The sequence below is a fragment of the Tupaia chinensis genome, unplaced genomic scaffold, assembly GCF_000334495.1.
Source record: "Tupaia chinensis unplaced genomic scaffold, TupChi_1.0 Scaffold000515_1, whole genome shotgun sequence".
In the NCBI taxonomy this organism is placed as follows: Eukaryota; Metazoa; Chordata; class Mammalia; order Scandentia; family Tupaiidae; genus Tupaia; species Tupaia belangeri.
Genome location: NW_006160028.1, coordinates 6,275,519 through 6,300,320, shown reverse-complemented (window position 1 = coordinate 6,300,320; position 24,802 = coordinate 6,275,519). Strand labels below are relative to the sequence as shown.

General features: G+C 38.9%; 1 protein-coding gene across 1 annotated transcript in view; it reads left to right on the top strand.

Moving 5' to 3' along the window:
• The window catches only part of PPP1R2 (protein phosphatase 1 regulatory inhibitor subunit 2), a 28,635-nt gene extending 5,994 nt beyond the window's left edge, over positions 1–22,641 (top strand). The window contains exons 2-6 of the mRNA XM_027775028.1: positions 2,519–2,626; positions 5,986–6,063; positions 6,634–6,728; positions 17,066–17,233; positions 20,341–22,641. Of these exons, the coding sequence (XP_027630829.1) occupies positions 2,544–2,626; positions 5,986–6,063; positions 6,634–6,728; positions 17,066–17,233; positions 20,341–20,387 (471 nt within the window). The 5' untranslated portion in view covers positions 2,519–2,543 and the 3' untranslated portion in view covers positions 20,388–22,641. The remainder of the gene's footprint in view (positions 1–2,518; positions 2,627–5,985; positions 6,064–6,633; positions 6,729–17,065; positions 17,234–20,340) is intronic.
• The last annotated feature ends 2,161 nt before the right edge of the window (positions 22,642–24,802 follow it).

Here is a 24,802-nt window from a genome sequence, read left to right as displayed (position 1 = left end):
CTGTTTTAGGCTTTTGTTGAAATGCTTGTTTTTTGCTTGTTTTTGCAAAGTAGTGTTACATTTATTTGATCTGAATCATTCTAAGGATTTTTTTTTTTTTTTGAGAGGTTTTGCTATAGGGTACATGCACTCGCCAGAGAGACAGACAGAAAGTGAGAAATCACCCCCTGAGGGGGATGGCCACCCCACAATCCCTTCTTCTCTATTTTCCTCTTGGGATCTTGAGCACGCATGCACACGCATTCAGCGTGAGTTTAAGCCACTGGGTCCAGGACTTGAACTGCGGTTGACTACATGGAAGTCCAGCGACATAGCCATTACGCCAACTGCTGGTCCCAGGATTTTTTTGTTCTTAGTATTGTGTTGAGGAAACAAGCTAAGTGAGACTTTGAACCTGTTCAACTTTGAATTCTACTAACATTGGAAAATAAACTAAATGGCAAACAAAACTGGGAAAATTTTGGGTTAATATTATGTAGTTTATATACATCCAGAGAACTAATTCACATTTATGAAGTTTCCAATAAATAGGCAAAGGATGTAAACAGTTCACAAAGGTAATTGAAATAAGCATTTTTCATATTATTTATTAGAGAATGAGCAAAGAAAAACAAGCCAGCTTTTAAATGCCATTTTATACTTGCTGAAATGGGAAACATTTCACACACACAAATAAATACTCAGTCCTATAATGTTTTGGTTATTAATTATAATCATCCTTTAAAAAATAGTTCATTCATTTTCTTCTCAGAGAGAGAGAGGGACAGGCATCCCCAGCAGGGTCTCCATGCTGTGATCCAGCCTTAGCCAGTCCAGATCATGGACTTGTACATATACCTGTAGCATATACCAGGAAGCTTCAGGATGTGAATCAGGACCCTCTGATGAAGGTTCAGTTGCATTACGTTTGCACCACTGTCTGTCCCCAAAGAATCTTCTGTTTTTAAAAAGCTGTATGGCAGCATGGAGTAAACTATAAAATTCTTAAGTTTTAACCCAGAAACACCTGTCATAAGCAAATTATCCTAAAAACATGATTGAACAGAATATATACAAATATGTTCATTTCTGCTTTTAGTAAGAAAATCTTGGGACCAGCAGTTGGCAAAATGGCTATGTCACTGAACTCCCATGTAGTCGACCATCGTTTGAGTCCGAGACCAGGTGGCTTAAACTCACGCTGGGCGCGTGTGTGTGCATGCCCAAGATCCCGAGGAGAGTGGAGAAGGGATTGTGGTGTGGCCATCCCGCCTGGGGGGGTGATTTCTCACTTTCCATCTCTCTGTCTCTCTTGCACTGGGCAACACATGGAAACCTTATCTCTACAGTAGATAAAAATTGGCCCAGCCATGGTGGCTCAGGCAGTGGGGCACTGCTGCACAATACTGGAGTTACAGGTTCGGATCTCAGGTGAACCTGGACATGCAAGGCATAACCGTGTGTGCCTGAGACCCTGGCTGACTTAGAGGCTGGGAGAGAGGATTGAGGCATGGAGTGGCTGTCAAGTGTGCCTGTCTGTCTCTCTGAGAGTACCATTTCTTAGCAAATCTTATTTTTCTAGATTAAAATAAACTAAACTATAATTTTATTTATAGCCTAATTCCTTTTAGTAGTTTCTGAACTTAATGAGGCTTTCTCTAAAGAATTATTTATTTAATTTTACTTGTATATTCATTTATTTTCTATTTGACCGGGGGTGCGGGAAGGGGAGTGAGAAAGCAAGCCACCAGGTCTGGGACTCAAACTGGTTGGTCATGTGGGAGTGTCCAGCACCTTAACCACCACACCACCTGCTAGCCCACATGTTCTGATTCTTACAGATATACCTGAAGAAATTATGCCAAAGAAGTATTTCTGGGTTTGTTTGTTTGTTTGTTTTTTTATTATCAGTCATTGGTTTATAGTTGGTAAAAACTCCTTATATACTGAGATCAGGCAATATGTGCATTTAGATTTAATTGTTACTAATCTTATAGGCCAGATGAAGACTAAGTATGTCATAGTTTAAATGTTTAAATGGCTGATGTAGATTCTAAATCATATATTTAACATGTGGTACTAAATGTTCTGTAAAATATTTACGGGCACTTTATTGTAATTACTTATGGCTTTTACTCTAAGTCAGTTTCTGTTTCAAGAAAGTATATGTAAAAGTAGAGATTAGCAATCAAGTAGAAGTAGAAATGTGGATGGGACCAGCAGTTGGTGTAATGGCTGTGTTGCTGGACTCCCACGTAGTCGACCACGGTTCGAGTCCCAGACCTGGTGGCTTAAACTCGGGCCGGGCGCATGTGCATGTGTGCTCAAGATCCGGAGAGGAGAATGGAGGAGAAGGGATTGCGGTGTGGCTGTCTCTTTCTGTCTCTTTGTCTGTCTCTGTCTTTCTGGTGAGCACAAGTGCCCTATAGCAAAAACCTCTCAAAAAAAAAAAAAAAAAAAAACAGAGAAATGTGGAATCTGTTTATGAATTCCATATGTTTACTGCACTGAAGAAATTATATTTTTCTTTTAATTTTAGCAAAAAATCCCAGAAGTGGGATGAAATGAACATCCTGGCAACATATCATCCAGCAGACAAAGACTACGGTTTAATGAAAATAGATGAACCAAGCACTCCTTACCATAGGTAATGTACACAGACAGCGTGTGACTTGCTTTCTCTTTGTACTTGATATGAGCTCCTAGATATCAGCCTCTTAGAATGTGTATTTTATTTCATATTTGTTACTGGAGTACTAGTCATAACCTAACTGCCTATTTTGTTAAGGTGATCTTTGTTGTGCACTGTGAAAGAATTTACATACTCAGAGAAAATAGAAAGGTTTATTCACTTTGCAAGAGAGGAAAGGGGCCAGATAGTTGCCTAGGCAGTGAAGGGAAGGGGGGCTAGGAACATTTATTGGATCTTAAGGAGGGGTTGGTCAGGATGTCTGCTGGTTTTCCACACACCTGGGTTATTTTGTTGTTTCCTCTGAATGTCTTTTTAACCACTTTGATCTGCCATATATTGGATCATCAGAAAAGTCATGATACATTTTTGCATAGAAAAACAGAAAAATACATCATTACTTTTGCGACAACCCAATATTTGGTTGGTTGGCTGGTGGTTTTTGGCATCAGCAAATGTTGGATCTCAGTCTCCATGTGTGAAAGCAGAAACTTAGAAAAACAGAAGTCAGTCATCTGCAGTGAGGTTAAGAAAAGGCCAGCTAGCTCAAGAAAAGGGGAGGAGAAGAAAAATGTCTGAAGCACCTGGGAGTTTAGATGTGCTCTTCCCAATGAAAATGCCTAAGGTGCTAGGGGGACTCTGAATTAACCCTTTCTTTCTTTTTCAGAGAGATTTAACTTTATTTATTTATTTATTTATTTATTTGACCAGACTCTCACCTGGTCAACTATGGTCCGAGTCCCAGACCAGCAGTTTGAAAATTATGCCAGGCATGTGTCATGCATGCCCAAAATCCTGAGAGAATGGAGGAGAAGGGATTGAGGTTTGGCCATCCCCCGGAAGGGTGATTTCTCACTTCCCCTCTGTGTCTCTCTGGTGATCACTTGCGCCCTATGGCAAAAACCTTAAAAAAAGGGAAAAAAGTGACAAGATATAAAGAAATATTGAATGGGAAGTACAGATACTAAGACTCAATACTAATGAAGTTAGAGGGAATAAATAAACATTTATGAAAAACTTTATGTCCTTATATTTCTCTTGTAGGTATATACTTTAAAACATATCTTAAAACCTTCATTGTACCAGAAGAAAGTCAGTGCTTTTTTCTTTTTCAATAAATGTGGTAGCCATCCCTGACTGATCTATGTTAAGATAACTGTCATAAAAGAATTAAGAGTGGACATGATTTAAAAATAGTAGTTGTAACCATTAATTTTTTGCCTGTTTATATTTGAAATATATCTCTGAATGTTAGATTTTTGATACCACTTTAAGAGTTCTATTTAATAGACGTTGCTCTCTATAGAATTACCATGTCATACTACCCAGGAATTTCACAGTTAGTAGATAAAAAGTTACTACATTTCTTTCCTTTATTTTTTAGAGAGATTTTTGCTATAGGGTGTGTGCGCTCACCAGAGAGACAGAAAGCGAGAAATCACCACCCCTTGCCCCAGGGAAGATGGCCACACCACAATTCTTTCTCCACTCTCCTCCCAGGATTTTGGACACTCATACACACGTGCCAGGCGTAAGTTTTAAGCCACTGAGTCTAGGACTGGAACCATGGTTGACTGTGTGGGAGTCCAGCAACATAACCATTACACCATCTGCTTATCCCTCTTTTTAAAAATTTTTCAAGAATTATTTAGTTTATTATTTAATTTGCTATAGGGCACTTGCATTCACCAGAAAGAGAGAGAAAGTGAGAAAGCAAGCCCCCAAGTCTGGGACTCAGACCATGGTGGGTCAGGTGAGACTCCAGTATCTTAACCACCATGCCGGCTGCTGGTCCCCCAAGAGTTATTACTTTTATATACATATGTACACAAACATATGACTCATCCGTAAATTTTGCAACTTAGTGTTTCCTAAAGAGCAGTTCAATAAATTGGCAAATTAGGTTTATTTTACCCTGCTCTGCTAATTAAAGTCAGTAATATATGAGCTTATTTCAACTTCCTTTGGGAAAAGCATCATCTAAATTATAGTACTTATTTAACTTGTTTCCTTAATTAACCAGTAAGTATATAAACTGGCAGTTTTTTTAATGTTAAACTAAGTTCTGCATTACATACCCTTCAGTAGCTTGAGAAGTAAGGATGCCGGGAACCAGCAGTTAGCGTAATGGCTATGTCGCTGGACTCCCACGTAGTCGACTGCGGTTCGTGTCCCGGACCCGGTGGCTTAAAACTCACGCCGGGCGCGTGTGCGTGCGTGCCCAAGATCCCGAGAGGAGAATGGAGGAGAAGGGATTGCGGCGTGACCATCCCCCCTGGGGGGTGATTTCTCGCTTTCTGTCTCTATGTCTCTCTCTGTCTGTCTGGCGAGCGTACGCGCCCTACAGTGAAAATCTCTCCAAAAAAAAAAAAAGAAGTAAGGATGCCCATTTTTGCAGTGAAGTAGGGAGCAAATTAGAGAGTAGAGTGGGAAAGCTAACTACCTTGTAAACTTTCTAAATTAAGTCTTTGGGATGAAACTTTATTATGTTACCTAGTTTTATATCAGCATAAATCATTTATCTCTATCTTAAGATTGATATACAGGGCTTAGAAGCCTGGTGCTTAGAAGCCTGGTGGTTAAAGCAGCCAGGTACTACATAGCTAATTGTGGGACTCAAATCTCAGCCCAGGCAGCTTAAAAAACATAGCAGGCATGTATGTGCATGTGCCCCAAATCTCGACAGGGTAGAAAAATGGAGAAAGGATTGCACTTTGACCGTGCCATTTTCTCTCCATTCTCCCTGTCTCTGGTGAATATACACACACTCTTATCAAATTAAAAAAAAAAAAAAGATTGATACACATTCTAAAACCAATGAGTGTTTATTTTGCATTACTTCTTTCTTCCTACTGGGTAGAACAGCTGAAACTTTGCAGGTTTTTTTGTTTTTCTTTTCTAGATGACTTGAGTTTTCACTATTTTTATGGTTACATTATTATTTTTACTGACTAGTAATATCTTTTTTTAAGGATTATTTATTTAATTTAGTTTATTCATTTATTTTAAATTGATGAGAGAGAGAGAGCGCGCGCACACACAAGCGCGCAAACCACCAGGTCCAGGACTCGAACTGTGGTCTGCCATGTGGAAGTGTCCAGTGCCTTTACCACCACACCACCTGCTGGTCCCCAGTGTCTTTCTTGACTGGTGCTATGCTTTTGAATATTTGCATTGAATTGAAGCTAGTTAAATTTAAACTATAAATAAATTGATTTTTTTTTAACAAGGTTAAAATAGAGTTATTTTTTTCCCTTGTTTTTTCTGGTTGAAAAATTATATTTTAGGTATTAACTGCAATGTGCTTTCTCTCCTAGTATGGTAGGTGATGATGAAGATGCAGTTAGTGATTCAGAATCCACTGAAGCCATGACCCCAGATATCTTAGCTAAGAAGTAAGTACTCACGACTCTTAAAGTGTTTTCATTTAATTGTGTAGTGTTAAAAGCATTTTACATTGCTTTGCTTGTACAAGTATAAATAAAAGGCTAGGTTTATCTAATTTTTTCATGCCAACTTTTATAGTCTGTTTTTTGACTAGAATCAAGGTATTCAGGTGCCAAAAAGATTAGGTACCTGAAACTCTAATATTGAGGTGTGTCAGTTTCTATAGGTTTTTTGTTTGTTTTATCCTGCCACTTGTATTATAATGGACCTGAGAAAGGCAAAAATAAGTAAATTTATAAAAGAAAAGCTCTCTTTGCTGTTCATTGATATCTGTCACCCATTCTGTTCTTGTTGCTTACTCATTTCTACATCCATTGTGCCTTTTGCTTTAATTAGGTTATTGGGAAAGTCAAGACGTATTTTCCTATGTTTTCCTATATGCAAAATGTATCATGACTTTCCAAACGATCCAGTATTTTCCTCTTCAGATTATAACTAGCATATCTTTAAATGTTTTTATGAGACTCAAAAGTTGAATAAGACACTTAAATGATATGACTTTATATATTGTTGTATAGGTTAGCTGCTGCTGAAGGCTCAGAGCCAAAGTATCGCATTCGGGAACAAGAAAGCAGTGGAGAAGAGGATAATGACCTCTCACCTGAAGAACGAGGTTATTTCTTTCTTTTACTGCTTTCAGCATGACACTAATAATTTTTGCTAAAGTAAATCTATTTAGAAGATTGACAAAGGTTGTCAGTTTGGGGGGTGGAGAGTAGGAAAATGGTGCCATGTATTTTTTTGTTGGTGGCTTTTTTTTTTTTTTTTTTTTTTTTGTGGAGAGGTTTTTGCTATAGGGCACGTGCGCTCACCAAAAATACAGAGAGAGACAGAGAGGCAGAAAGCCAGAACTCACCCCCCAGTGGGGATGGCCACGCCGCAATCCCTTCTCCTCTCAGGATCTTGGGCACGTATGCATACGTGCCTGGTGTGAGTTTTAAGAGGCTCTTGCAGCACATGTAGCACATATACAGTTAAGGTGTTGCTACTTACTCATGGTTCCTGTTTTTACTAGTAACAGTGGTTAACTGTGGAGGCAGGGAGAGAAGGGATATGTGTGTGTGTGTGTGTGTGCGTGTGTGTGTGTGTTTTCTTTTTGAAAGAGATTTTTGCTATAGGGTGTGTGCACTTGCCAGAAACAGAAAGTGAGAAATCATGCCCGGGGGGGGATGGCCACACACAATCCCTTCCCCTCCCTTCTCCTCTCAGGATCTTGGGCATACACACACACACACGCGCGCGCGCGCACACACACACACACACACACACACACACACACCCAGTGTGAGGTTTAAGCCACCACGTCCAGAAATCGAACCATAGTCGGCTACAAGGGAGTCCAGTGACATAGCCATTATTACACCATCTGCTGGTCCCAAGAAGGGATCTATTTTACCTAGTTGCTTTTTAGTTTTGAACCCTGTGAATGTGTAATCTCCTTGAGAATTTAAAAATTGTGCACATAGTTTATTTTCAACTTTAAAAAGAATTATTTATTTCCATTTGTTATTATGTTTAAAAATTTGACCAGAGAGAAAGGGAAAGCGAGAAAGCAAGCCGCCAGGTCTGGGACTCGAACCACGGTCATCCATGTGGGAGTCCAGCCCCTTTAACCACCACACCTCCTGCTGGCTCCAATTTTCAGCCTTTCTAAAAGGAAAAACGAAGACTATCTGTGGGGAGAAATATACGATAAAAACAACATTCACAAAAAAAGAAGGAAAAAATAGACTAAGAGTATCCTTGACACTGCATTGTGGGGACTATCTGTAAAGGAAGTTCAGGAAATTCAGAAAATTCAGAAGTGAGACTCCAAATATTTGCTAGCTAATTTTCAGGATCTTTGTTATGTCTAGCTGTTAAGGAATAATTTACTGTTCTTTCCTGTCATCTTCATGATACAGCCTGTTAAAGATGATGGTCCGAGCCTGATATTTATGTGAGAAATTTTGTATATAGTATATTGTAAGTTGTGTGAAATCCCTTCTATTTTCAGTGACGTCCTGACTTATTTTTCCCAAAATATACCCCAGGGGTCCCTGTAAAGGGTTTCAAATAGAAGTTATTTCTAGAGAGTTCCCTTTTTCATTATTCTTTTAAAACATAATCTATGAAGAATAGGAAATCTGTCTGTTAGCATATGGCATCAGTTTTCATTAAAGGATCCGTTTCTCAGGTTGTAGTTTCATGAGGCAACTGGCAGGGGGAGCCATTTGGCTAAATAAGTATGTTATTCAGTTCCCACAGGTGTTTTCTGATTTAGTGGGGTTTTTTTGTTGGTTGGGTTTTTTTGTTTGTTTGTTTTGTTTTTTAGGTATTTCATAGGGCACGTGCACTCCCTAGAAAGAGAGAGAGGGAAAGTTAAAGATCACCCCCTAGGGAGATGGCCACGTCACAATCCCTTCTCCATTCTCCTCTCAGGATTTTGGGCGTGTATGCACATGCACCCAGCATGATTTTCAAGCCACTAGATCTGGGACTTGAACTGTGGTAGGCCATGTGGAAAACCACCACACCACCAGCTACCCCAGATGTCTTCTGTTTTAAACAGTTACTTGTCTTAAAAATCGTTGTTTATTGATTGTAGAGATTTTTATAAAAAGTAGCTTATAATTCAGCAAAATATGTATGGTAAATTGTGAATATGTAATCCTCTCAAGAATTTAAAAACTGCGCATACCTAAATGTGTACTTCAGAAATTTTACTTGGCTACTTTGTTTGTTTAATTTCTCTGTGCCTTTGTTATCTCACTTCTAAACTGGGAGCTGTAAAATGTTTAGAGTTTTTTGTTTTTTGTTTTTGAGAGGTTTTTGCTTATAGGGCGTGTGTACTCACCAGAAAGACAGAGAGACAGAGAAACAGAAAGCGAGAAATCACTCCCCAGGGGGGATGGCCATACCGCACCTCTTCTCCATTCTCCTCTCAGGCTCTTGGGCACACATGTACACGTGCCTGGAATGAGTTTAAACCACTGGGTTCAAGACTCAAACCGCAGTCAACTACATGGGAGTCCAGCAACACAGCCATTATGCCAACTGCTGATCCCAATGTTTAGAGTTTTTTATAACTGTTAAAGGAAATGGACCATCTAAAGCACTAAGAGTGCTTGGTAAATATTAACTTTTAATAACTTTAAGTAATCAGGATATTCCTCATACATAAAAGTAGGCATAAAAAATAATAAGAGAAATACTGTAATGCCATCGGCTAGAAATAAGATCATGTGTTCATATGGGCGGTTGAGCATTGTTAGAACCAGGCCTGAGACCTAAATGTCATGCACTCTGCCTCATATTGCTCTGTCACGAGGGATTTTAAGTGGACTGTGAATATTCAGAGGAGTTGAGACCACTTATATTAGCAGCTTTCTGTGAAATGAGTAATTTGCATATTTTTAAATGATATCATCAATTTTGAGCATTCCAAAATTAGAAAAGATTATGATGAGCAAAACTGAGTTCAGTATCTCTAAGTATTAGAAAGAAATCCTTTTCAGGACCAGCAGGTGGTGTGGTGGTTAAGGGCACTAGACTCCCACATGGCTGACTGCGGTTTGAGTCCTAGACCTAGAGGCTTGCTTTCTCACTTTATCTCTCTTGCGCTCTCTCACTCTGTCCCTCTCTAGTCAAAATAAAATAAGTAAATGGATAAATACAGTTAAATAAAATAATTCTTTAAAAAGAAAAAGAAAGAGATCCTTTTCTTAGGCCATATAAATATAACTCACTGAAGAGAAATACTATAATGCCATCGGCTAGAAATAAGAAACTACCAGTTAAAATAGCATCATGATTCCTTTGAGATCACCAAAGATTAAACAAATGACAATTTGTGTTTAATTGTGAATGTGGAGAAATCGGTTACACATATACTCAAGTGATGGGTATGGTTTATCCATTCCAGAGAACAGTATGGCAGCTTATCCCAAAGTGTGCTTTCTTCAGTGTAGCATTTCACCTTCCCAGGTTTCTAAAATTGTTTCTGAAAGTTTTTTTTTAACATTCAGTATACACATACACAGAAAATTACAAAAGTAAAAATTTTATAAAACTGTAACTCACCTTAACTATAACTGATACTTTCCAATTTATTTTATTTCATTTTTTAAATGTTGGTTGGGACTAGAAAGTAATGATCCACAGTTTGAAAAGCACTGCCCTATACAGGGAAAACAATAGAATAAATCCACAAAACACACCAGCCCCATGTTCTGATCATTAAGGGAACTAGATCCCATATGGCTGACTGCATTTTTCAAATCTCAGATCCAGCAGCTTGGATAACATGCTGGATGTGTGTGTGTGCATGTATCAGACCCCAACAGGATGGAGAAATGGAAGAGAAGAAATTACAGCATGACTAAGAGGGGTGTTTTCTCCTTCACCCTCTGTCTGTCTCTCTCTGGCGAGTACATGTACCCTCTGACAGATATTTTAAAAAATAATAAATAAGGGGCCAGCAGGTTGCATAGTGGTTAAGGTGCTGGACTCCCACATGGCTGACCATAGTTCAAGTCCTGGACCTGGCAGCTTAAAACTCACACCAAGCACGTGTGCATACATGCCCAGAATCTTGAGAGGAGGATGAGAAGGGCTTCATATGTCAGAAAAACATTGAAAATAGGGGCCATCAGGTGGCATGAAGGTTAAAGTCACTGGATCCAAAATGGCCAGCTACACAATTCGAGTCCCAGACCCAGCAGCTTGAAAATCATACGAGGCACATGTGCATGCTTGCCCAAAATCCCAAGAGGAGACTGGAGAAGGGATGGGAGCATGACCATCCCCTCTGAGGGATGAGTTCTTATTTTCCCTGATTCTCTGTCTCTGTTTCCAGCAAGCCATATGCACCCTATAGCAAACATTTAAAAAAAAAAAATCGAAAATATAAAGGAGAAATTAGAAATCTTTTGTCTTGAGAACAGGTTATTAAATTATAACTTAATATCTTATCATTTAAAAATTATATCGGCCTGCTAAGTACATCTCAGAGTATTTACTGTTTATTTACCTCATTGTCCAACCTGGGTCACTTTAAGAGCGAAAGGGTCACTATTATTGATCTGTAGAACGCTGAGCATAGACTGAAACTGCACTAGGCAGACAGGACCTGACCACCTAACCATAAACAGTGACCAGGTTAAGGGCACTAGACTCCCACATGGCTGACTGCGGTTTGAGTCCTAGACCTAGAGGCTTGCTTTCTCACTTTATCTCTCTTGCGCTCTCTCACTCTGTCCCTCTCTAGTCAAAATAAAATAAGTAAATGGATAAATACAGTTAAATAAAATAATTCTTTAAAAAGAAAAAGAAAGAGATCCTTTTCTTAGGCCATATAAATATAACTCACTGAAGAGAAATACTATAATGCCATCGGCTAGAAATAAGAAACTACCAGTTAAAATAGCATCATGATTCCTTTGAGATCACCAAAGATTAAACAAATGACAATTTGTGTTTAATTGTGAATGTGGAGAAATCGGTTACACATATACTCAAGTGATGGGTATGGTTTATCCATTCCAGAGAACAGTATGGCAGCTTATCCCAAAGTGTGCTTTCTTCAGTGTAGCATTTCACCTTCCCAGGTTTCTAAAATTGTTTCTGAAAGTTTTTTTTTAACATTCAGTATACACATACACAGAAAATTACAAAAGTAAAAATTTTATAAAACTGTAACTCACCTTAACTATAACTGATACTTTCCAATTTATTTTATTTCATTTTTTAAATGTTGGTTGGGACTAGAAAGTAATGATCCACAGTTTGAAAAGCACTGCCCTATACAGGGAAAACAATAGAATAAATCCACAAAACACACCAGCCCCATGTTCTGATCATTAAGGGAACTAGATCCCATATGGCTGACTGCATTTTTCAAATCTCAGATCCAGCAGCTTGGATAACATGCTGGATGTGTGTGTGTGCATGTATCAGACCCCAACAGGATGGAGAAATGGAAGAGAAGAAATTACAGCATGACTAAGAGGGGTGTTTTCTCCTTCACCCTCTGTCTGTCTCTCTCTGGCGAGTACATGTACCCTCTGACAGATATTTTAAAAAATAATAAATAAGGGGCCAGCAGGTTGCATAGTGGTTAAGGTGCTGGACTCCCACATGGCTGACCATAGTTCAAGTCCTGGACCTGGCAGCTTAAAACTCACACCAAGCACGTGTGCATACATGCCCAGAATCTCGAGAGGAAGATGAGAAGGGCTTCATATGTCAGAAAAACATTGAAAATAGGGGCCATCAGGTGGCATGAAGGTTAAAGTCACTGGATCCAAAATGGCCAGCTACACAATTCGAGTCCCAGACCCAGCAGCTTGAAAATCATACGAGGCACATGTGCATGCTTGCCCAAAATCCCAAGAGGAGACTGGAGAAGGGATTGGAGCATGACCATCCCCTCTGAGGGATGAGTTCTTATTTTCCCTGATTCTCTGTCTCTGTTTCCAGCAAGCCATATGCACCCTATAGCAAACATTTAAAAAAAAAAAATCGAAAATATAAAGGAGAAATTAGAAATCTTTTGTCTTGAGAACAGGTTATTAAATTATAACTTAATATCTTATCATTTAAAAATTATATCGGCCTGCTAAGTACATCTCAGAGTATTTACTGTTTATTTACCTCATTGTCCAACCTGGGTCACTTTAAGAGCGAAAGGGTCACTATTATTGATCTGTAGAACGCTGAGCATAGACTGAAACTGCACTAGGCAGACAGGACCTGACCACCTAACCATAAACAGTGACCAGCCTGTACCTCAGTATTCGGTTCATTTTTATGGAATACAATTTTGGAGAAATGTTATAATTTATGAAATGTTGATCATTTTCAAATAGGGGATTAAGAGTGATTTTTTTTAAAGTTTCTTTTATGAATGTGTGTTGAAAATAGCACTTTTTTTTTTCTAATGCCAGAGGGCATATGCTCTTGCCAGGGACAGACAGCAGGAGAAGGAGAGAGCATTCCCCCCAATGGGGTACGATCACCCTGTAATCCCTTCTCTTCCATCTCTTCATCCTTTTGGGACTTTGGGCATGTACGCATACTTGTCTGGCATGTTTTTCAAGCCACTGGGGCTAGGATTTAAACAAAGTTGATCATATGGGATCTATCTTCCTGAACCACCAGAGTATGAAGCCAGCCCTGAAAAACGGTTAGCTTTCTAATAGATTTACCTACTGTACTGCAGACAGTTAAAACCATTCTTTTTTTTTTTTTAATTATTATTATTCCTATTACATCATTTGAGGGCTTGAAAGACATCAATAAAAATTTAGTCATAAAGGGCTGGCTGGCCTTTTTAATGTTCTCTCTTTTTTTTTTTAAACATCTCTCTGCAGTGTTATACCCTCAAAAAGAAAAACAAATCACAAAAGTAATCTATTGGGGTCATCAGGTGGCATGGTAGTTAAAGTGCTAGATCCCACATGGCCAACTGCACAGTTCAAGTCTCAGACCTGGTGGCTTGGAAAATACGCCAGACATGTGTCTTTGCATGTCCAGAGTCCTGAGAGAAGAATGAGGAAAAGGGATTGCTGCACGATCATCCCCCCGGGGATGATTTCTCACTTTTCCTCTCTCTCCTGTCCGTCTCTCTGGCAAGGGCATGTGCCCTTATAGCAAAAACTTTTAAAAAAGAAAGTAATTTATAAGTAGAGAGGGTTAAAGATGCCTGACACTCTTGGTAATTTGACACTAATGTTTATAGGGTGATGATATGAAAATCTTGGGACTTTTCCTCTCCTAATCCAAATAGAGGCTGAAAAGACATGAACAGTTTTAAAAATGTGTTTTTAAGACTTAAGTCTAGATCATGTTAGAAATGTTAGAAAATTAGAGATGGGCCAGCCCATGGCATGGTGGTTAAGGCAGCTAAATCCCATGTGACCAACTGCATGGTCTGAGTCCTGGAACCAGCAACCTGAGAAACACTGGACTTAAAATGTGTTGAGCCCAAAATCCCTAATGGAGTGAGAAAGGATTGCAGTGTGATCATTCCCCATTTGGGGCAGGGGGTGCTTTCTTGCTTTCACTTTTTCTCCCTTTTCTCTCTTTGTCTCTAGAGAGCATACGTGCCCTCTAGCAAATTGAAAAAAAAAAAAAATTGCTGGGCCATCCTATGGCATGATTCAGGTGGCTAGATTCCACATGGCTGACTGTGCAAGTCGAGTCTGGGACCCAGTGGCTTGAGAAACCTGACAGATGCCTGTGCATGTGTGCCCAAAATCCTAAAAGGAAGAAATGGAAGAGGTGGCATGATGGTTAAGGTGCTGGGCACTCCCACATGACTGACCATGGTTCAAGTCCCAGACCTGGTAGCTTCCTTTTTCCCTTTCTCGCTCTCTGTCTGCCTGTCTGTCTGTCTCTGGTCAAATTAAAATAAATAAATGAATGAATAAATAAAATTAAATAAAAAAATTCTTAAAAAACAAAAAGAAATGGAAGAGAAAGGATTGCAGTGTAATGGATGCCTCATGAGGAGATTCTTTCATACTGACTTTCTCTCTCTGTCTCCAGTGAGCACACGTGCCCTCTGGCAAAAAAAAGAAAAGAAAAAAGAGATGTAATAAAGTATTTTAAATAGTCCTATTCTGAGAGATGTCTCTTTTCTTTCCTTTTCATTTTTTAAAATAATATAGCATATATGTGTGTACAAGAAGGAGGTTGGGGAGAGAAGCCTCCCTCAACAGGGTTTAGTCATACCGTAGTCTCTTTCTCCAGCCCTCCAGTTTCTCAGGATCCTCAGCACCCACGTGTGTGTCTGACATGTTTTCAGGCCAGCAGGGAGATTTAAATCCCCGAAGGCTATGTGACTTCAGCACTACAGACTCTTTATAGGCTGCACCACCTACACTAGGCCTAATGAAGTCTTTAAGAAAACAGTGATCAATGAACTTCAGTGTTCTTTACCGGCAAACAGTTGGCAATTTTTGTTGACCCTTTCCCCCTCCCCTTTTTTTTACTTTATTAGTTAAGGAATCTTAAAATCTTAGAATGATTTCTTAATAAGCATTTGCTCTTTAAAGAGTTGTCTGTTAATTAAATGTGATCAGTTGTATTGAATTGCTGCTGCCAGCTTTTTGTTTCTATAGTGAAGGCTAGTAAGGAAATAATGTGGAGTCATTTTGCCATTCCTTTATAACAAGTTTTTCCTTTTTTAATTAGATTACCTTACAGATTTATTCAGTTTTATTATTTATTTCAATTTGACCAGAGAGAGAAAGGCAAAGTGAGAAAGCAAACCACCAGGTCCAGGACTCAGCATGACTGGCCATGTGAAAGTTCAGTGCCATAACCGCCACACCACCTGCCAGTCCCTATAACAAGTTTTTCTTAAAATTACCCTGGGAATAAGTTTGGTTTTAGTCAACGTTTTAAGTCATGATAGTTTTGGGGGCAGCAGGTGATGTGGTTAAGTCACATGGCCAACCATGGTTTGAGCCCTGGACCTGGCAGCGTAAAAATCACGCTGGGTGCATGCGTGTGGGCCCAGAATTCCAAGAGGAAAAAGGAAGTGAAGGGATTGCGGAATGGCCATTCCCCCTGGAGGTGATTTCGTACTTTCTCTCCAGCAAGTGTGCATGCATTATGGCAAAAACCTACAAAACAAATGATAGTTTCTTAACAGATAATAGATAAATTACTATTTTATACTAATTTTTCTTTATAAAGATAGGAAATATGAAAATATTAAAACTACCTCATAGTTCTTTGATCCAGAATTAGCCACTATTAATTGTTGAGTATATTGTGTGTGTATATGTGTACATGTACAGGCTTTGTACCTAATACATAGAGGGTTAAAGTTTAGTTTTCTTTTCCCATTCCACGTTGTTTTAAAGAGATATTTTTGCTATAGGGTGCATGTGCTCGCTGGAGACAGAGAAAGTGAAAAATCATCCCCCAGGGGATGGCCATGCCATAGTCCTTTCTCCTCTGTTCTCCTCTTGGGATTTTGGGCACGCATGCATATGATGTGAGCTTAAAGCTGCCAGGTCCTAGTCTCAAACTTTGGTTGGCCACATGGGAGTCCAGCACCTTAATCACTATGCCCCTATTCCCCTCCCCCACCCATTGCACTCTTAGGAGAAAATTTTATCTTTACATTTTCTTCACAAATACTTTTTTTTTTTTGGTGGTGGTGGGGAGAGAGGTTTTTGCTACAGGGCGTCAGAAAAACAGAGACAGAGAGACAGAAAGCAAGAAATCACCCCCTGAGAGGATGGCCATGCCGCAATCCCTTCTTCTCTGTTCCCCTCTCGGGATCTCAGGCACACACACACATCTGGCATGAGTTTAAGCCACCGGGTCTGAGACTTGAACCACTGTCAACTACATAGTAGTTCAGTGACATAGACATTACACTAACTACTGGTCCCCACAAATACTTTTTTTTTAAGAGGTTTTTGCTATAGGGCGCGTGCGCTCGCCAGACAGACAGAGACATAGAGACAGAAAGCGAGAAATCACCCCCCAGGGGGGATGGCCACGCCACAATCCCTTCTCCATTCTCCTCTCGGGATCTTGGGCACGCCCGCACACGCGCCCAGTGTGAGTTTTAAGCCACCAGGTCTGGGACGCGAACTGTAGTCGACTACGTGGGAGTGCAGCGACATAGCCATTACGCTAACTGTTGGTTCCCCCCACAAATACATTTTTAATAGCTCTGTCTTATTTCTGCTCTTCCACTGAGGTATACTTGAACTGTTTAAAGTTATGATTGGTATACTTTTTCTATAAAGTGCCAAAGAGTAAATATTCCAGAATTTGTGGGCTGTATGTTCTCTTCTGCAAACTTTTCAACTCTGCCATTGAGTGCAAAACCAGCCTGAAGCATGACAAAAATAAGTATGTGTTCCAGTAAAACTTTTCTTCCAAAACAGAAAGGGCTGGTCCTTGAAATAGTATTTCCTAAATCTTACATTTTGTATCTTGTAGAAAAAAAGCGACAGTTTGAAATGAAAAGGAAGCTTCACTACAATGAAGGACTAAATATTAAATTAGCTAGACAATTAATTTCAAAAGACCTCCATGATGATGATGAAGATGAAGAAATGTTGGAGACTGCAGATGGAGAAAGCATGAACGTTGAAGAATCACATCAAGGTTAGATGTTCTAAAAATGTCACTGAGCCTTTTGTAATTCTCTGCATTAAGATCATAGATAATTTTTGTTACTTCATTTTGCTTTAAACATGCAAACCTCAAACTTTTGCTGAGATTCACTTCATCATTATGTCAGGTTTCTAAAATCTTATGCCCTGTTACCAGTTTCAAAATGATGAAGATAATGTGCAGGATTGATTTAAGACCATATTTTTCATTATATGTGACTTTTTTTGTATGGGTTCCTTGGCTTTAGGCAAGAATATTTGTTTCCATATTAAGCTCTATTTTGTTTTGAATGTTTCGGGTCACATATTATTTGTCATAATCTAAAATTTAACACTATTTTTTTTTTTTTAGCATTTGCTAGAGGGTGTGTGTGCTTGCCTGAGAGACAGAGAAAGAGGGAAAGTGAGAATGCAACCCCCGACCCACTCCCAGGATGGCCTCCCCATAATCCCTTCTCCTCTTGGGATTTTGGGCATGCATACATATACACCTGGTGTGTATTTCAGACCACTGGGTCTGGGACTTGAACTGTGCATTCAGCCATGTGGGATCCAGCTCCCGTAACTTCCATGTCATCTGCTGGTCCCAAAACTGATTCTAAGAAATTTTTTTGAAGAAATGTTTTTCATCGGGAAGTTTGTTTTGACATCCTTTTAAGTACGAGTATGTCATATTTTTCCAGTGGTGATTCTTTTTGACTGTTGAATTGACAAGTTGTTTAACCGACATTTTTTTTCCCATAGTTTTGTATAGCCACCCCCCAGCCTAGGAAATAGATTTTATGTATTTATTTTTGGTAAACTGTTATTCTGGTAGTTAGTGAAGGTGAACCTTTTGTACCACTAGTAAAGATTTTATTGTGCCCATTACCTAATCTTTGTGCTTGCAAATTGGTACTTTTCAGTGGGGGTATAACTTGCTTGTGGTGTCTAGAATGGTTAAGTCTTAGGAAAGTAAATAATTATTATATTACTGTTTTAGTGAACATAGTAAGTAAGACATGATTAATTCTGTGGTACAACCAATGAGTCACTTTCTCATTATAGTGTCAGGATTACAGTATTTTATGTTACTCCATATTGTACATTAGCCTTCGAGTCTATTCGTACAGCATTTTATTTCCAGTGTATTACATGCTAGTCTGTTTAACTTATCTTTAACTTGAACAAAATTCATCTTTTTTTTTTTTTTTGGAGAGGTTTTTGCTATAGGCCGTGTGCGCTCGCCAGACAGAGAGAGACATAGAGACAGAAAGCGAGAAATCACCCCCCAGGGGGGATGGTCATGCGGTCATGCCACAATCCCTTCTCCTCCATTCTCTCAGGATCTTGGCCACACACACACACATGCCCAGCGTGAGTTTTAAGCCACCGGTTCTGGGACGCGAACCGCGGTCGACTACATGGGAGTGCAGCGACATAGCCACTACACTAACCGCTGGTCCCCAAAATTCATCTTAAGTAGCAGTTGATATGTGTCTGTTTTCCTTTTTTTTTTTAAGCTAGTAACTGTTTTTAGATTACCTATCTCCTATTGCCCTGAGGTCTTTGTTTCCTATTTGATGGTTCTTTTTGATGTATTTAAGTTATTCTTCAGTTTTTACTCTGACTTTAAATATCTAATCTCTTAATGATTATGGTAAGGCAACAGGAATACCCCTTGTTTGCAATAGGAAATTTGCACCAGCTACTGTCCCAAAGATTAAAGGGATTTCTTTGTTTTTTAATTCTTTTTTTTTTTTTTTTTTAAGAGAGAGATTTTTGCTATAGGACATGTGTCCTTGTGGAGAGACAGAAAGCGGCAGTCATCCCCCACCCCCATCCTGACAGGGAATAGCCATGCCACAATTCCCTCTCCCCCATTCTCCTTCTGGGATTTTGGGCACACACATACATGTGCCTGACATGAGTTCAAGTCACTGGGACCAGGACTCAAACCATAGTCAGTCATGTGGAAGTCCAGTGATGTAAACCATTAGACCATTTGATGGTCCCAAATTACTTTTTCCATAAACAAGAGAGGCAGGGTGAGAGAAAAACAGAGAGACAGCACTACTGACAGGTCAAGACACCATAGTCCAGTTTCAGCCAGCCCTGGATCATAGGCGTGCACCTGGCCAGCACACTCAGGTGCACCTCAGAACCTTCCCACTGGCATCACCTGGACAGAGCATCGTGTTTTACCACTGCGTCCTCGTCCCGCCCCCTTTCTTTTTTTTAAGACATAACTTTTGAAAAACAGCTTTCACTTTTTGTCCATCTCTGCTTGTGAGACATTAAATTTCACATATTTAATACATAATTTGTTTAAGCATAATAGATTATTAGAGTTGGTATTATTAGCTCAGTGCCTGATTTTTCTTCAATGGAGATGAAATACTCTACATAGGAATATATCCTGCCCAGCATCATAAAGTCTTAGAGGATAGGAAAGACTATATAATAAGGCACAGAGAAATAGCTTCTTATTTATTCCCTACCATTTTGGTGACTTAAATTTTTTTTGCCAGCTTTTAAAATCTACAGGTCTTAATAGAACCCATTACTTTTCCAACACTGGCAACCTCTTCCACCTTTCCTCTCCACTTTCCACCTGAGTTTGTGTGTGTGTTTAATATTTTTTTTCTGCCTGTTTTATTGTTATTTTTATCAAGATAAAATTGTCATGTTTAGACCATGCAGTATTTTATGGTGTTGAGGTTATAAATATAAATCTTACTACATTGGATCCTCAGGAAAATCATGATGCATTTCTGCATAGAATGACTTTTCCAACAACCCAGTATTTTTAGAGGCTTGAATCGTAATGAACTCTTTACTTTGCACCAGTGATTTATTCTGAAACGTTCAGTCTGACACCTGTTTTACCTGTCACCAGTAGACACTCTTATTCTGCTCTTTAGAATATTTAGACAGGTACACAGGTTCTTTCCTATCAGTCTAATTCAGCCTCCGTGAAATATACTTTATTTGTATTTAAAATTTTTGCATTTATTTATCATTCATGCCTATGGAAGGGAACCTACAGCTCAAGTAGGTGGTTCCAGGTTAGCAATAATATAAATAAATCATGTTGACACTTTTTTCTTTTCTTTGCAGGATCTACTACAAGTGACCAACAGCAAAACAAATCACAAAATTCATAGAAGCAATTTGTTAAAACAGTGCAATTGTTTGTCAGATACAGACCTTGTTACTATGATACACTGCTTCTTGTTCTCCACAGTTCATGACTAAGTACCAAAATGCATACCAGTTACATATTGCCAAGAATTAAATGATAACCTTAGAGACTGAAAATGCCTAATTGATACATATATTCTTGTGCCTAGTATTTCATAAATACAGTGTAATGTCATCAGTCCAAAATTGTGTTACTTTTGTAAGAACACTGGTTAATTTGTATAAGATATTATATAGCTTTTTATGCTTTAGAGGTTAAGTAGTATCTTTTAAGGGGGGAGGGGAACTAATTTATTTTCATCACATCTACATGTGGTAGCTCTTATAAAAAGTTTGTTGTTGTTTTTCCCAAGCAAAAGCCAGTTGGAACAATAGGATATATATAGACTGATGAATATTCAGGCTGAGAAGTATTTTAACCCTGTCTTCAACTTAATTTTCCCGTTTAGTTAAAAGGATTATAAGAATTACTGTTATGTTTTCTGGCCTCCTACTTACAAAATTTGTGGAGTTTCTTTGTGTTTACAAGGAAAGAATTGAAATTTTTCTCATGAAAACTAGCTTTTTTTCCCCTACAAATTAGCAGGATAAACGTGCACTAACATCGCTGGGTTTTTTGTTTTGGTTTTGGTACACTGGGCATACTTCAGAATCGTTTTTTAAATAAATGCAATTGTAATTTAGCTATCTTAGCATTCCCTTTATGTAAATGTCTTTTAACCCCTGCTTTTGTTTCTCACTCCTTTCCATACACACACACACACACACACACACACACACACACAATCCTCTTTGCCTTTTAAAGAATCGTAAAGGTTGTCATGACTTTAGGAACTCTTCTTTTCCTCACATAATCTGTTATTTTCAATAATGAAATTCTTATTTTGACCATCAATGCCTATTAATTCTTCTAGTGCTTGAAGGATGTAGATTGAGTAGCGGAATACAGGCAGGAAGTACAGTTTAACTGCTGAATCACTGTACCTCCCTGATTTATAGCTCACTAATTAAATCACTGTTATCTGTTTGACTTAATTAGACCTTCGAGAATAATTAAATGATGGTTTTTTTGTTTGCATGATGAGAGAATTGTGTGCAACTAGTGCTATGATTGCTCCTGAATGTACAGACGGAAGTAAGCCTGAACATTTTTTAATTTAAAAAGTTTAAATAGTCCCTGCCTTTAAGGGAATATGATAATGTATACTATGACAAATGTACTTTATTCTTCTAACACAGTAAGAATTATTTGGAGATTTTTCCTGAAATGAAGTGCAGTTCCTGTGTATCTTGGTTTAGTAATGGTTTCATTTCTAGTCAATTATTTGTATCTTAATTTTTTATTAGTTCCAAAAGAATCCACTATATGAACAGACTTTTTAAATAATTTCTGTATATTATATATATTAAATGGCTTTTATTGAACAGCTTATCTTCCACTTGCAAGTTTATGAAAATATCAATATGTCAAAATAAATAAAAAGTGGGAGAACTCTTTGCTGTTAGAAGAATGTACTTGTTCTGATTGTCTTATTTTACCCCCCAATGGTACCTAATCATAGTGCATCTGAACTGTAGGTACAGTATTCTAATTAAACATTTTAATTAGTAATACCACCCATTTATAAACAAGACAGTGTTTATCTCTCTGAATTTAGAATATTGGGGTTATCTTATCTGTCTAAACTTACTTTGAGTGATGTGGAGATTAAGACTAAGCACGTGTACACATGTTCATTCACCCAAACCTCTGTTTTTTGGTTTTCTCATTTTTGAGTTCCTAGAAAGTATCCACATACTTTCTTTATAGCAGTGGTTCATGTACAGTGAAGAAAGCTAAGATCTGACAGATGATCTTTTAGTGTTTTCTACAAACTTAAGGTGGTCTCCTAGCTTAACAATGGTTCAACCTAAAATTTGCCACTTCATGAGCGATGTGTATTCAGTAGAAACCATACAACCATTCTGCTCTTCACTTCAATACAGTATTCAATAAACTGTGTGACATAACCAGCCCGTTGATATAATAGACTTGTGTTAGGTGATTTTACCCAACTCATTCAAGTGTCTGAGCATGTTCAAGATGAGTAGGCTGAGCTACGATGTTCGGCAGGTTAGGTGTATTGAGTGCATTTTCAACTTAACAATGTTTTCAATTTATGATGGGATTGATCAGGATATAACTTTATCATAAATAAAGAATATTTGAAACTTAAATGACAAGCAAAACTTATTTCTGGTTTCAGAAAGCAGGTAATTCTCTCAGAGAATTAAGGCATGCCAGAGCAGGCTGACTGTCTAGCACATTGATTAAGCCTGCACAGAAGAAGCCACATTCCACATGACCAACTCGAGTTTGAGTCCCAACCCTGGCACCTGGAAAAATATGCCAGGCACTTGTGTGCATGCTTAGGCTCTCCACACTCAGGATCCTGAAGGGATGAAAAATTGGAGGAAAGAAGATTGCATTTCAGCAGGCTATTTTCATCAAGTCTCACGTTCCCCGTGGTACGGTGCTGGACTAGTCAAAACATGAACCTCGTGCTGGTCCCGAGTGCCGTGATTAAGCGCTGTGCAGACAGAGCTGGCCTCAGAGCTGACCAGGATTCAATCCCTGGTCCCATGGGCTTGAAAAACACACTGGCTGCATTCACACTCAGATTCCTGGCAAGGTGGAATATTGGAGGAAAAAGGATTGTGGTGTGACTAGGCCCCTTTGTATATACCTTTGGCATAAACAAAATGCATTACCTCTGGCATAAAAAAAAAATTATGATTTGAGTTAGATTTTCCTTTGAAGAAAGGTGTCTGTAATGTTTAGTTCTAGCTAAACATTTAGTTTTACTTTCAACTTTATAGTCAGTATCACTTCTTTTTAACGCTCCAGTGTCATCTATTTATCCATTTGTCAATTTAAAAATCAAAAGAGCTCTTTAAAATCTGAGACTTAATGGTATAAAGATTGTTAAAAATAAGAGTAACCCTAGGGTGACGATTAAAGCAAAATGCCATTTTTCCCTAGTTTCATTTTGTTTTTCATTTTTTTCTCTTCAAATTTATATGCACTACACATATTGTAATAAAATACAATAATAGGACAATTGCCTGTGTGTGGATTTTATTTTCTTTCTACCCAGCTAACTCATCCCATATTCTATTGGAATTCTGAATATGGGGAGCGAATCTTGTACTACATTGTGTCTGAGTAGGTTGCTGTGTTAGAAATGATGATGGGTCAGCACATGGCGTGCAGATTAAGGCACTGGATCCTATATGGCCAACAGCGGTTCGAGCCCCAGACCCAGTGGCTTGAAAGTCATGCTAGGTGTGTGCACGTGCATGCACAAAATCCTGGTGGTAGAATGGAGGAGAAGGGATTGCAGAAGGGCCATCTAGGATCCCTGCTCCCAGGAATTGATTTCTTTCTTCCCCTCTGTCTGTCTTTGGCGAGAAAATGCACTCTATAGCAAAACCCAAAAGAACCATGACAAAAACTACTGATGGTTGAGAATCTATTTGCTCTTGCCCAGCCTTGTGCTAGGTCCCTTATTTCAAATTGTTGAAACCACCATCCAAAGCAGGCGTCCCCATCTGTACTTCATAAGTGAGGAAAGTGCTTTCGGACGTTACTCGGTTTCGTTGTCTCACACATGGCAAATAACAGAATTCAATTTCATATCTAAATTTCATGATCTTTACCCATGTTTTTGTTTGTCATTTTAGTTTGCTGTAGGGTGTGCACTCACCAGAGAGAAGGAGGGTAAGAAATCACCCTCTAGGGGTGTCGGCCACACCTCAATCCTCCTCCATTCCCCGAGCCCCTGGCATGTTTTCTGTGGGCTCCAGCTGCCTTCACCACCATGTCACCTGCTGACCCCTCTCCATGTTTTTTTAGATTTAGAACATTCTTTTTAGAAATTACATCTTACAGAGAAACTATTTGGATTATTGATGCATACCATGTACTTGAGGAGTAACTGGGTTTTTTCCTTTTGTTTTTAATGACCACAGGGCGAGTGTAGTCGCCAGAGAGAGGGAGACAGAAAGCACCCTCAAATGAAGTGTAGCGATACCACAGTCTCCTCTTCCTTTCTCCATCTTGGGATTTTGAATACATGTGCCCAGTGTGTTAAGCTTTTGGGTCAGTATTTGGACCACGGTTGGCCATGTGGGATTTGGCTTCCTTTACCACCAGACTACAGAGCTGGCCTGGAGTAATACTTTCTGAGTGTTTGGTTTGAATTTCTGTTTGTTACTTGAATCTGAAAAATGGAAAATAATTTTATTTCAGGGTTAGTATATAATTTATGAGAAGTATCTCAAAAGCATAGTCAATGGCTGGAGAGTCTAGATGCGTGGGATCTGGCCCGCCGGGGTG